Source organism: Leptopilina heterotoma, unplaced genomic scaffold (genome assembly GCF_015476425.1).
Source record: "Leptopilina heterotoma isolate Lh14 unplaced genomic scaffold, ASM1547642v1 Lhet_90, whole genome shotgun sequence".
In the NCBI taxonomy this organism is placed as follows: domain Eukaryota; kingdom Metazoa; phylum Arthropoda; class Insecta; order Hymenoptera; family Figitidae; genus Leptopilina; species Leptopilina heterotoma.
Window position 1 is genome coordinate 382,673 of NW_025111194.1, and position 12,979 is coordinate 395,651.

Consider the following 12,979-nt stretch of genomic DNA (forward strand, 5'->3'; position numbering starts at 1 on the left):
GAATTGCTACTTGGCTCTGGTAATGGGAAGAAAAACGATTTCGACAAAAAACGATGTTTGTCTCAAAGGACAGCTTAAGCTTTCCAAACGTCGTTTTCACCTAAAACCATATACCCCAAAAAAACTGATTTCTGATTAATATCGAGGAAGTTATGGCTATTCAAAGACACCTGAACTTCTTTTTGAGAAATCGTGTCTTTTATTCGAATGGCCATATCTTTTTTTGCATTTAGGATATGATGTTCCGGTTTGCCTCAAAAAAAGCTTATCTTTGTACCTAACTGTGAGCCATGTGCTTAAGCCATTTCTGAATCATTCTAGGAAAGTTACAGCTGTTTAAAAATAGTCAAACTTCTTTTTGAGAAACAAAGATTTTTGTTCGAATGGCCATATCTTTTTTTTGTATCAAAGATATGATGTTCCGGTTTACCCCTGAGGAAAGCTTAACTTTGTACCTAACTGTGTGCCATGTGCTTGAGCCATTTCTGATTAATTTTGAGAAAGTTACAGATGTTTAAAAACAGTTGAACTGCTTTTTGAAGACCAAAGATTTATGTTCGAATGGCCATATCTTTTTTTGTATCAAAGATATGATGTTTCGGTTTGCCCCAGAAAAAAGCTTAACTTTTTAATTAATAATTTCATTATTCGAAAAAATGTTTAGATCATTGATATCGAATCCTAAATTCATAATCACAACCCTGAAAAATCCACTAAAAATTTTCTAAAATGAAAACATTAAAATGAAATAAGAGTAAAAATAATTTTTTTCATTAAATATAATATTATTTTGAAAAAAAACTATCTATTCAATAAAAAATATGTATTTTCGAGACGAGCTTTCGAGAATTTAATTAGCAATGTATATATATACGTACTGGGGGTCTATATATTTATATATTGACACGATTATTGGAAAACTTTTGTCCCCTCGATGAAATAAGTTTATATGTATATAGATGTTAAAAATATATATCAAGAACGCGAGTGACGTTTCCTTAATAAAAAATCCGGCGCAATTTCCTCCGCCAGTGCAAAAAAAAGGATACCTGTCACTGGGAAAAATTCAGAGTTTGTTTGCTCTCATTTCCAATTACTGGCTTACAAAAAGAATTTTTTTTTATTTTCCCTTTTAATGTACCTATGACGAGAAAATATGAATAACTTGCAAAATAATATAATAAACCACATTTTTTGCGAATTTATTCTAATTAAGTTTAATTTCAAAACTAAATTTAAAAAAATAACGAAAAAAAATGTTTGCTGTATGTAAATTGAAATTAATTTCAAAGTTTGTTTTTGTTTCTTTTTTTCGAAAAAAGAAGAAATTTTTCTAAAAATAGAAAAATGAAACAAGTGAAATATGTTTGAAAAACAAAATAACAATAAATATTGTATTATTATCTGGGAGAAGCTAAAGGCGTAACATAAAACGAGGTTTTCTTGAATTTTGTTTTCGACATTTAGATGTTGAAAAAGAAAGTTGAATTTCTTGGAAAAGTTTAAAAATGTTCAATATCATGTTCCTTTGTCAGAAGCTCGCGGAAAAAGTTTTCCTGTTTGAAACTTGTCGATTTTTAGTTTTGTATCAACGATGATATAGATGGAGGAAATTTTTTTCTTCCCCTTTCGCCCTGTGTCTTTCTCTCTGCGCTCCAATTTTTCTCATTTCAAGTCATCGTCTTCTTTTTTTTTAATACTTTTTCTTTTTATGTTCAAAAAAGTTTTGTCAAACTTTCGGCTAGTTGAAGAAAGTTTGAGAAAGAATTTTTAATTTAGAGTAATTCGGCCGAAAAGTTGGGCATTTCTCTCTTTTACAGCAGCAATAGGTTCTAAATGAAGCTTTATTCGATTTTTGGAAAAAAGATTTTAGTGAAAAAATAAATTTAATAAAATAAAATTTAATAAATAATTTTTGTGACTAGAAATTTAATTATTTTACGATTAGTTTTTTCGACTTTTTTGTGATGATTGTAAATTGATGAAAATATGTTTTAGTTTTGGTGAGGGAGGAAATTAAAGGAATTTATTCGTCGAAAATGTTCATTAAGGGGCCGGGCTTTTCAATTCAAGCTCAAATGCTAAGCTCGGCTTAAATTTCGCCTCTCGACGCTCGACTGACTCGATTAAATTCAGTCTTCGGTCAAGCTTAACTTTAAAGCTTAAGTTGCAATAGCGCACACTGGGGAATAAAATCCTCCTCAATTGTTTCATCATGCCTCTCGAATAAAACTACTTTGCGTCTCGTGTCACTTGCCTTTATTTCCAGTTGCAGGTCTCGAAAGTGCCATATTGATCTACATGAAGGCGTCAATTTACATTTTCTAAAATACAAACTGCCGGGAAACTTTACGAGAACTTGATATGCACGCGCTTCATTGTAACAAGTGTTTCCACTTGAATTTCTAATTTCATTCACAAACCGCAAAAATTAATTCAATTAAATGTTTCTCGAAAATATTCTCTCATGTAAATTTTACATAATTTAAATTAAATTTTATTAAAATTAAATTGCTAGCCACATATAAACAAAAAAAAAAGAAAAAAAATTTCTTAGTTTATGAGGCAAACAAAAAAGACGACAAAATTCAGAATTTTCTTATGAATCCTAAAAATTTAATTTTTTCCAATACTTTTAATAAAAATCCCTGACTCTTCCCTGATTTCCCTAACCAGTGGCAATCCTGAGAACATTAAATAAAACAGTTTCATGTATTGAAAAGGAAGAAAAGCTTTTTCCAACCCCTACTCTCCAAGGCTTTCAAATTCATTCACGTGCTTTTCAATCGATTTCGAAACTTTTCCGAGTAAACAGAACTCGTTCGGCACTAATAGATTACTTAATGCTCCGCGCGCGTTACACCGCTTTGACAGTAAAATTGTCCAGCATCGTAATGAGTTGAAAAAGAAAAAAAAACTTTTCCCCAAAGTCCAAATCCTTCCATATGCAAATTAATGAGTTAGATCGAGGAAGAGTACAAAAAAAAAGAAAATCTGCATTATCCAGGCAGAAAGATAAAAAAAGCGAAAAAGAAGAATCTTCAATAGCGACGACAAATTCTAAATGAAGTTTCATTTGACTTGAAGCGAGAAAAATACTCGTTTTCTCTCTTATTTCAACCTGAATTTTCTGCATATATGAAAATTCCTCTTTTTCTCGACGACTCTCATCATAAAAAAAAGAAGAGGAAAAAAAGATAGGCGACTCTTCCTGATTAAAAACGTTAGACACGAGAGAGTGAGAGAGAGACGACATAAATTTCCCGTGGCGAGCTTGAAATGTTGCTTTAAGTATCTTCTTTATTCTTTAGAATATTTTTCTCTTCAACGAGACTTCAATTATCGTTAAATAAAATGTTTTCATCAAAGACTACGAATGTCTTTGAGAAAAGAGAGAAGAGTTTATTTTCACGAATGAACCCAATTTTGGATTTTCTTTTTAATCCTACTTTCGATATTTGCTTCTTTTTCAACCAGTAAAATAAATATTTAAAGGGAAAAAATGTTTCTTTTCGGAAGAAAAATTTTTTAAAAATATATTTTTATACTAATTTTTTCTATTCTTGAAAGATTTTACTAAAATTTTTCTTTTATTTATTTGTCACTCAAGCAGACTTCCCACTTGATACTTAATTTTAAAAAAGTAGCAAAAAGTATCTTTCAAAATAAAAAAAGTAGTAAAAAAGTAGCTATCAAGAAATTAAACTTGACGACCAAAAAAACTCGTTTTAGACACTTTACAAAACTGACGAAAATTCCATTCCATATTTTTTATTTTCCTGACTTTTTCCTAATTTTCATAAAAAATGTTTACTTCTTTCTTATTATGCTGATAAATTTAATTCCTGCAATGAATTTTATTATTCATGGGCGAATTTCAATATTTATAAAAATAGTTTAATTATTGCGAAGAATTTTTTAAAAATAACTTAATACTTAAGTAGAATTTAAAAAAAATTTTTTAAATAATTCATTTTTTTCGACTAATTTTATGGAAATTCTAATTTAAATAATTGAATTCCTGAGAAATTTTTATTATTCATGAAAAGAATTGAATTCTTACGAAGATTTTTACAAAAATTTTTTTAAATAATTGAATTCTGTTTCAAAATTTTATGAAAATAGTAAAGATATTGAAAATCATTGAATTGCGAAAAGTTTCTAAAAATAATTAAATTTTTTGAGAATAATTGAATATCTGTGTAGCATTTTATTAAATTTAAAAAAAAATAATTGAACTCCTGAAACGCATTTTATTATTTATGAAAATAATAGAATTCTTCCGCACGATTTTATTGGAATTTTTTTAAATAATTGAATTTCCAAGAAGAAATTTATTACTTCTAAAAATAATTGAATTCTTGTGATGAATATTATTATTTATAAAAACAATTGAATTGTGCAAAAAATTTTATTTATTTGTTATTTATCTTTAATAATAATTAAATTCTTTCGAAAAATTATTTATGTAAATAATTGAATTCTTGGGAAGAATTTTATTAAAAAAATTTAATTAAAATTGTATTTAAAATAATTGATTTCTTTCGAACAGTTTTATTAAAATATTTGAAAATAATTGAATTTCTGTGAATAATTCTAATATTTTTGTAAATAATTGATTTTTTCGAGGAATTGAAATTAAATTTTTAAGAATAATTACATTTTTTAAGCAATTCCTGAAAAATTGTATTAATAATAATAATTGAAATCCTGCGATGAATTTTATTAAATTGAAAAAAATTTTGAAATTAATTGAATTCCTGTGGAAATTTTATTATTGTAGAAAATAATTGAATTTTGGATGAATTTTATCAATTTTTTTTAAATAATTGAATTCTTTTGCGAAATTTCATGAAAATACTGGATATTAAAAATAATTGAATTTCGAATATTTTTTGAAAATAATTGAATCGTTTTAAAGAATTTGATTATAATTTTTAAGAATAGTTTTTTGATTTCTAGTATTAGTGAATTTAAAGTAATGAAAATTAAAAAAAAATACCAGAAATAGTATTCAGTATTTGATTCAAATAAATATTTATTTGATAAATTAATAATAAATAAAAATTGATCCTAATACTTTTTAACCTCAACGAAAAGTGATAAAAGTTTTTCTTCACAATATGCGGAAAAAAATTACTTTTCGCGAGCTAATCATAATTATTCCAATATAGACTTTATACTTCAGGGATTAAAATAATAATAAATGACATTGTTTCGTGAATTTTCCTATTAATCAAAAAAAAAAAAAAAAAAAAAAAAAGAACAGGGACTTTATAAATGGTCAACTTTTAGCTCGATTTATTGGGAAAAATGCTTTTTACGACATGGTTTACCACTCCTCGTAAATTAAATAAAGCCGAGTGGACGAACCGGCGTGAAAAAAAAAGAAATTGAAAGCGCACCCAAGTGACAAAAAAAAATAACAAAAGGATTTAAATTTGTATTTGTTCTACGAAGAACAAATATCAACGGCTTGAAAATCTCCCAATCGTTTGTAACATAATTATTTATATTGTCGAATAAAAATAGTTTACTCCATTCGAAAATTGAGACGAAAAAATTAAAAACTTTTTCTCAAATAAAAAAAAAAAAAATTCCAAATAAACGAATGAAAATAATTTATAAATCAAAATGAAGTGAATTAATTGATATGAAATTAATTCGTAAATAAAAATCGTAAAAAAATATGCAACTCAAAATATCGTAAAAGGGAATAAAATCTTTTAATAGGAAAACAAAAAATAAATACCTAAGTAAATTGAAAATAAAAATATAAAGAAAGCATTTAGTTAATAAAATGAGTAAAATATTGATCAATTTCTATTCATTCGTAATTTTCGCGAAATTTACAATGAGAAAATATTTCCGAGGGCGAAGGGGGGAGAAGGTTGATTCTTGAAGGGAAAGTTTTGTTCAATTCAAAAGTTATAGAATCAAAAGTTTCGAGACTTTTCAGCTCACACAAAAGTTTTGCTGTAAATTTAACTTTCGCACTTTCAAAAGGCAATTTTCGGTCGGGTCAGGGAAATTATTATTATTATTATTATCATAATGTTCAAGAATCTTTTACAAGACAATTTACAAGTTCTTTGTATATCTATACCATACAATTGAGAGATAGAAATACACTGTGCTCTCGATTGAAAATTTTCAATCGTTCCTCTCTTTTAAATCCAATTTCCTTTTACTTTATAACAACTCAATTCAATTTCAGCCTTTTTTTTATTCAACATTTAACGTTATAGGAAACAAAAAAAAAAAAAAAAAGTTCTATACAATATCTCTGGCACAGAACATGCGCTAAAAACGTTTTTAATTACTGCCTAAAGCTTCTTTTGAGAATGAATATTGCAAAAAAAAAATATATATATCTCTTTCTTTAATCATAAAAATTTTGTTGAAGAAAAAAATGTTTTTTGAAATACGATAATAATAACAGAAGTAAATGATACATTTTGATTTTCTATTCTTTCATTGTTGCACTAAAAGCTTTTTTTATTTTGTTCCTTTTTCTGTTAAAAACAGTAATTACTCATCTTTAATAATTTCTAAAAATTGTTTAATTATTAAAAATCTTATTAAATAATACGATCGGAATAAATATGCATAAAAATTGAAATTCTCCAGTTTATTGGATATTTGTAGTGTGTGAGAAAATTTCAAATGGATTTTTAATCAAAGAATTTCTCGAGTATAAAAAGGGTGAAAAAGAGCTATTGAATATTTAAGTATATTGGAATTTTGAAAACGATTCAAATCAGCAAATAACGGACTTTAAAAGCCTTTTCTAGTTTCTAAGAATTTTGAGAAAAAGATTTTTATTTTTTTGCAGCAACGTTTAATGGTTAATGTACTTTTTATCCTTTTTTTTATACAATTATGGATAAATTTTAGGATTATGAATCCTTTAACTCTGTCAGAAGCAGCAGGTGTGTGAACCGTGTAATAATTTATTGAAACAGCCTGTTAAAATTGTGGAGCAAAATTCAAATAACGAATAATTGCTTATTTGTGATTCATATGTACTTAATTTTCTTAATGGTTTTTTTTCATTATTAATTTTCCATAGAAATTAAGATTTTCGAAAATTTCAAATTCAAACCTTTTTGAAATTAAATAACTCATAAGAATATTATCATAAAACATGAAGAAATTGATTACTCAGAGTCTTCGACTCGGAGTAATCGATGTCTTCATGTTTTATAATTTCAATTATTATTTTCTTTAATTTTTAACTAATATTCTTCATTAAATAAATTATTTTTAATAATTTTTTGAAAAAGTTCTTTAAGAATTTTTAAATCTATTTGTTTACAATACAATTTTACGTAAAATTTCGATTATTCGAAAATTTTCCAATTAAATATACATTAGAAAAGACTTCTAATAATTTAAAAAAGAATTTAATTAAACTTTTCCAAAAAAATTAATTCTACAAAATTATCTTAAAAGTATGAAAAATTCAAATTTTCAAAGATTTTAATTTGAAACAATTTCAAAATTCAATTATTTTTTAAAAGTTCACGGTATAATGCTTTTAATATTCAATTATTATTTAAAATTTTAACTGAAATTCAATTTTAAATCAATTATTATCAGAAAATTCTACTAGAATTCAATTATTTAGATACAAAAATAAATTATTTATTAAATAATTAAAAATTATTTAAAATTGAATTCTCATAAGGAATGTAATCGACAAATTTTTTATAAATTAAATTTAAATTAAAAACAATTGAATTTTTGAAATGAATTTTAATAAAATTTTTGAAAATAATTGAATTTTTGAGAAAACTTTTATTATTTTAAAAGATAATTGAAATTTTAATCATTATTATTTTTTCTACCAGGAATAAAGATTTTTAAAAAATTCAAATTCAAACAAAATTTTTAAAAATTAATGAAAATAATTGAATTCTTGCAAAGAATTTTTATAACAATTTTGTTTAAATAATTAAATTCTCTCGAAACCGATATAAAAATTGTATTTTTTATAATTGAATTCCTATACAGAATCTATTATTTTTGAAAAATAATTGAAATTTTGCCAAGACTTTTATTACTATTTTTAAAAATAATTGAATTTTAGTGATGAACTTTTATTATTTTTAAAGATAATTGAAATTTTTACAAGAATAATTTAAAATTTCTAAAAATAATTGAAATTTTTGCAAGAATTCTATTACAATTTTTGAAAATAATTGAATTTTGCCATTTTGGTGATGAATTTTATTAGTTTTAAAGATAATTGAAATTTTTACAAGAATTCTTCAAAATTTTTGCAAGAGTTTTATTATAATTTTTGAAAATGATTGAATTTTTTTAGTGTTTTTTACTAAATTTCTTTTATAAATAAATTATTATTATTCATTAATTAAATATAGAAATTCAACTACCTAATTTCAAAAGAATTTGAATTATCATTATTTTTTTCAAAAACTAAGTTCATTACAATTTCTAACAAAATTTATTAAAAATTCAAATTTTCTAAATGAAAAAAATGATAGAAATTCTAACATGAAATTTATCATCATTTTTAAAAATTATTGAATTCTGATATTTTATTAAAATTGCATTGAAAATAATTGAATTCTTGCAAAGAATTTTAAAATAATTGAAGTTTTAACAACAAATTTTTATAATAATTGAATTCTTTCGAAAAATTTTATTGAAAATAATTGTTATGAAGCAAAAAATTCAAAATAATTGAATTCTATAAAGATATTTATCAAAATTTTTAAGGATAATTGAATTCAAATATTTTATCAAAATTATATTGAAAATAATTGAATTCTTGGAAAAAATTTTTAAATAATTGAAATTTTGATAAAAAATTTTTAGAATAATTGAATTCTTTCGAGAAATTTTATTGTAAATAATTGTTATCCTGCGAAAAATTCAATATAATTGAATTCTGTAAAGATATTTATCAAAAAGTTTAAGAATAATTGAATTCAGGTATTTTATTAAAATTGTATTAAAAATATTTGAATTCTTGCAAATTATTTATTTATTCATCTATTTTACCAGAGGAATTTAAAATAATTGAAATTTTGACAAAAATTTAAAAAAATAATTGAATTCAAATAATTTATTAAAGGTGTATTGAAAATAATTGGATTCTTGCAAAGAATTTTTAAGAATAATTGATTTCTTTGGAGGATTTTATTGAAAATCGAAATCTTATAAAAATTAATTAATTTATAAATAATAATTTTATGGTTCTTGTTCAAGAATTAAGTTATTTAAAAAGAAATTATTATCGGATATAGAAAAATGTGAAGGTTTTTCATTAGAATTCGTGGTTATTTCATAGCGTTTATAAGGCAAACCAAAAATACACCAAAATTCAGAATTTTCTTATGAATTCTAAAAATCACTAACTTTTCCCTGATTTCGATGACAAATACCAATATTTAGAACCGATTTTGGGTGTAAAATCGCCATTTGATTCAACAATAAAATTTTAACACCAGAAAGCGATAATTTATCACTTTCTTGTTACACGGTACAGAATTCCAAAAGAGAGAGAGAAGTGGAAATTACATTTCGAAATTCCATAAATAATTTTGATTTTCCATGAAGGGAGACTAAATTCGACTAAATTTTTTCTTTGTGAGAGACTAAATTTTGCGGGTTTAATGCATACGTAAATGAGAAATTGACTTACTATTGGAGCGTGCCTGGGAGGATTGAACGACGGGATTATTGTTCGCCTCGGCGTTGTTCTGTTGTTGAACACGATCCGTAGTGATGTTGGCAGAGGTCATCAAATTTGATGACTTGGACGACCAGTTGGTGCACACGTCACAGCCTTCCGCCGAGCGGGTTGTCATCCGGCAGCAGGACCACCGCCTTCCGTACCAAAGACCCGTGTGATAACGACCACTGAGACTAGAATTCTCGTTGCACACTACGAGAGAATCAAATGAGAAAAGTTCTCTTTTCATATCAATGGTTATTTTCAAACATTTTCAAACATTTTCAAAACCCACCCACACACACACACACATATAACTAAAAGCACCCAGCACAAGCATCTCCAATGAAACTGGGACGCTGATGGCTCCAAAATTTCCATACAAACGTGCTCGCTCCTCATATTATACTCGCGTGCTACTTCAACCCTCATCTTTACTTACTTGGGTCAATAAAATGCTAATTTACAATTTCTCACGTTTTAACGTACTGCTTCTTTCATCCCAAGTTCAATAAATTTACCCAGCCAACTGTATTCTAATTTTCTTATTTCAAAAACGAATATTGCAAAAAAAAACCCCATCGTGTAAAAGTTAAATTTTCCTCGAAAAATGCAGACAAAAAAAATTGATAGAAATTGCATAAAAAGCCCTGTGAAAAAAAGCGACAAGAAAAAAGAATGAAATAAAATAAAAAGCGCTGTTGGACGTGCTCAATTAAATTTAGTGCAAATTTAAATTTGCAAATTTTCCCAGAAATTATACACGTGCAAATTGAGCTTTTTACCGCAGTTAACTATTATTAAAACATTCATTCATTCTTCAACACTTTTACGAAATATTTCCGCGCACCTACAATTAAATATTATTAAAACTCAATATTTCATTTTTGATCCAATTTTTAATACCTACAATTAAATATTATTAAAACTCAATATTTCATTTTTAATCCTATTTTTAATACCCTTTAAAAAATATCAAAACAATTTTCCAGTTTTCTGAAAAAAAGAACATGCGCGAAGGATTCGGCAATTATAGGGGAGAGTCTCCAGTTGTGAGACACCTCCAGTTGTGAGACAGTCAATTTTTTTTAACATGCAATATTAAAAAGCCGATTGGTTTATATAAAAACATTTCTTTTTATATGAGCCAACTTTTTCGTGTACGCCGAAGCGGATATATAAACTGTTTTTGTTAAATACCAACACTGTGTGTGATAATCGACTAAAAAGCGTTTTTTCAATAAATACAAAGTACTTTTTTTCCAAGTTAATTAATTGGAAAAGGTAAATGTAATGCATTTTCTTTTAGTGTTTTCCTTATATTTTGTGATGCAATATTGCATTGTTCCAATCTACGGTTGAAAATAATTTAATTTTCCTTTTTCAAAATAGCGCCAATTTCTGGGTGTGAGACACAGCATATCACCAGTTGTGAGACGGTGTCAACACCCATCTGGGCAGCATAAAAAATACGACTTTGCAGGCATACTATTTAAATGTTGTTTTGATTTTTTTTCTAGAATTTTTGGGCATGTCAAGTGGAAAAAAGTCAATTGATTCAGAAGAAATCAATTTTAATGCTCTTGTTCAAGCTATTAAATTGTGTTTATTTGATAGTCATATTTTGGCGAATAAATATTATTATTTAGTATATAATAATATATATTATTAATATATTTAATTATTTCTACTAAACATAACGTTTTATGTCAAACTTATTAAATTTTAGCAATTTTTAATGAGTGTCTCACAACTGGAGACATTTTTTTTTTTTGAAAAAAGCGATGTGCTCGGAAAATGTATCGTAAAATTTTTTGAGTTCATCGAAACACTATACTTTCTTTTAATAAAAGTTGCGTATTTCTGTTACCTTTCGAACGGTGTATTTTATTAACAATTTCGTTTACCCGTTTACAATTTACGGGTCAAAAATGAAACCCGTCTCACAACTGGAGACTCTCCCCTACAGACATTAGGATAAAAAAAGAACGAAAAAATTGACAAATAAAAAGGAAACATTCAAAACCGAATTTATCGAAATTAGAAAACCAGTTCAAATAATCAGAATGAAATTGGAATTTCAAGGCATTTAATTAAGAAATTTTCGAAGTTGAAGCATTATTAATCATCGAAGATTCAAACTGGGAGTCGTTTCAATTAACAAAGTTTTCAACTTTGAAGCCCTTTTAATCAATAAATCTTAAAACTCACTTCCAATTTATCAACGCTTTCAACTTTTGATTAAAAATTATCATCGTAATTTCACTTTTAATTATTGACAGTTTTCTATTTTAAAGGTCAAGAATCGTTTTTGTGACGAAAATTAGGGAGAGGAACTTTTATCCCTTTTTCAAAATTCAAAAAACCGTATTTTTTTCTAGTTTTATTTAAAGTAAATATTTAATTATTACTATTTTTCCATAGGAAGATTGTTGCTCTAAATTTTTCAAAGTTATTTTCATCATTTCAATTCAATTATTATTTTCTACACTTTCTAACTCAAATTTAAAGAATTCAATTAAAAATCATAAAAAAAAGTTTACATTAAATATTTTTTATGGACTGTAAATAATCTAGATTGTTGCTAGGATGTTGCTAAACAACACCCTGAAAAATAAAAAATTTTATTAAAACTTTTAAACGCTTAATTAAATATTTGAAACCACAGCCTGAAACTAGCAGAAGATCAAAATTGTCATAAAGAGCAATTAAAACTAAATTCTTTTGTTTTTTTTAATTTTAAAGAATTGCAAACAATCTAGATTGTCGCGGGGATGTTGCTGAACAACATCCAGAAGAATAGAAAAATTTATTGCAACATTTAAGAACTTTTTAATAAAAGTAACCACAGCCGAACTCTAGCAGAAAATCAAAAATTGTCATAAAAATAATTTAAAATTTAATTCTTTTCAATATTAATAATTTTAATGGATTCCAAACAATCTAGATTGTTGTTAGGATATTGCTGAACAACATCCAGAAGAATGGAAAATTTAATTGTAACTTTTAAGGTCTTTTTAATAAAAGAAACCACAGCCGAATTCCAGCAGAAGATCAAAATTGTCATAAAAAGAAGTTTAAATTAAATTCTTATCAATTTTATTATTTTTTATTCAATGGAAATGATCTAGATTGTTGCTGGGATGTTCCTGAACAACATCTTGGAGGATAAAAAATTTTATTGCAACTTTTAAGTACTTTTTAATAAAAGTAACCACAGCCGCCAACTAGCAGAAGATCAAAATTGTCAAAAAATAATTTAAAATCTAATTTTTT

At 25.5% G+C, this 12,979-nt stretch overlaps 1 protein-coding gene across 1 annotated transcript in view; it reads right to left on the minus strand.

Annotated features, from left to right (window-relative positions):
* Positions 1–12,979, minus strand: part of LOC122511859 (tyrosine-protein kinase Btk29A) — a 58,441-nt gene that overhangs the window by 29,960 nt on the left and 15,502 nt on the right. The window contains exon 4 of the mRNA XM_043627380.1: positions 9,674–9,916. Within this exon, the coding sequence (XP_043483315.1) occupies positions 9,674–9,916 (243 nt within the window). The remainder of the gene's footprint in view (positions 1–9,673; positions 9,917–12,979) is intronic.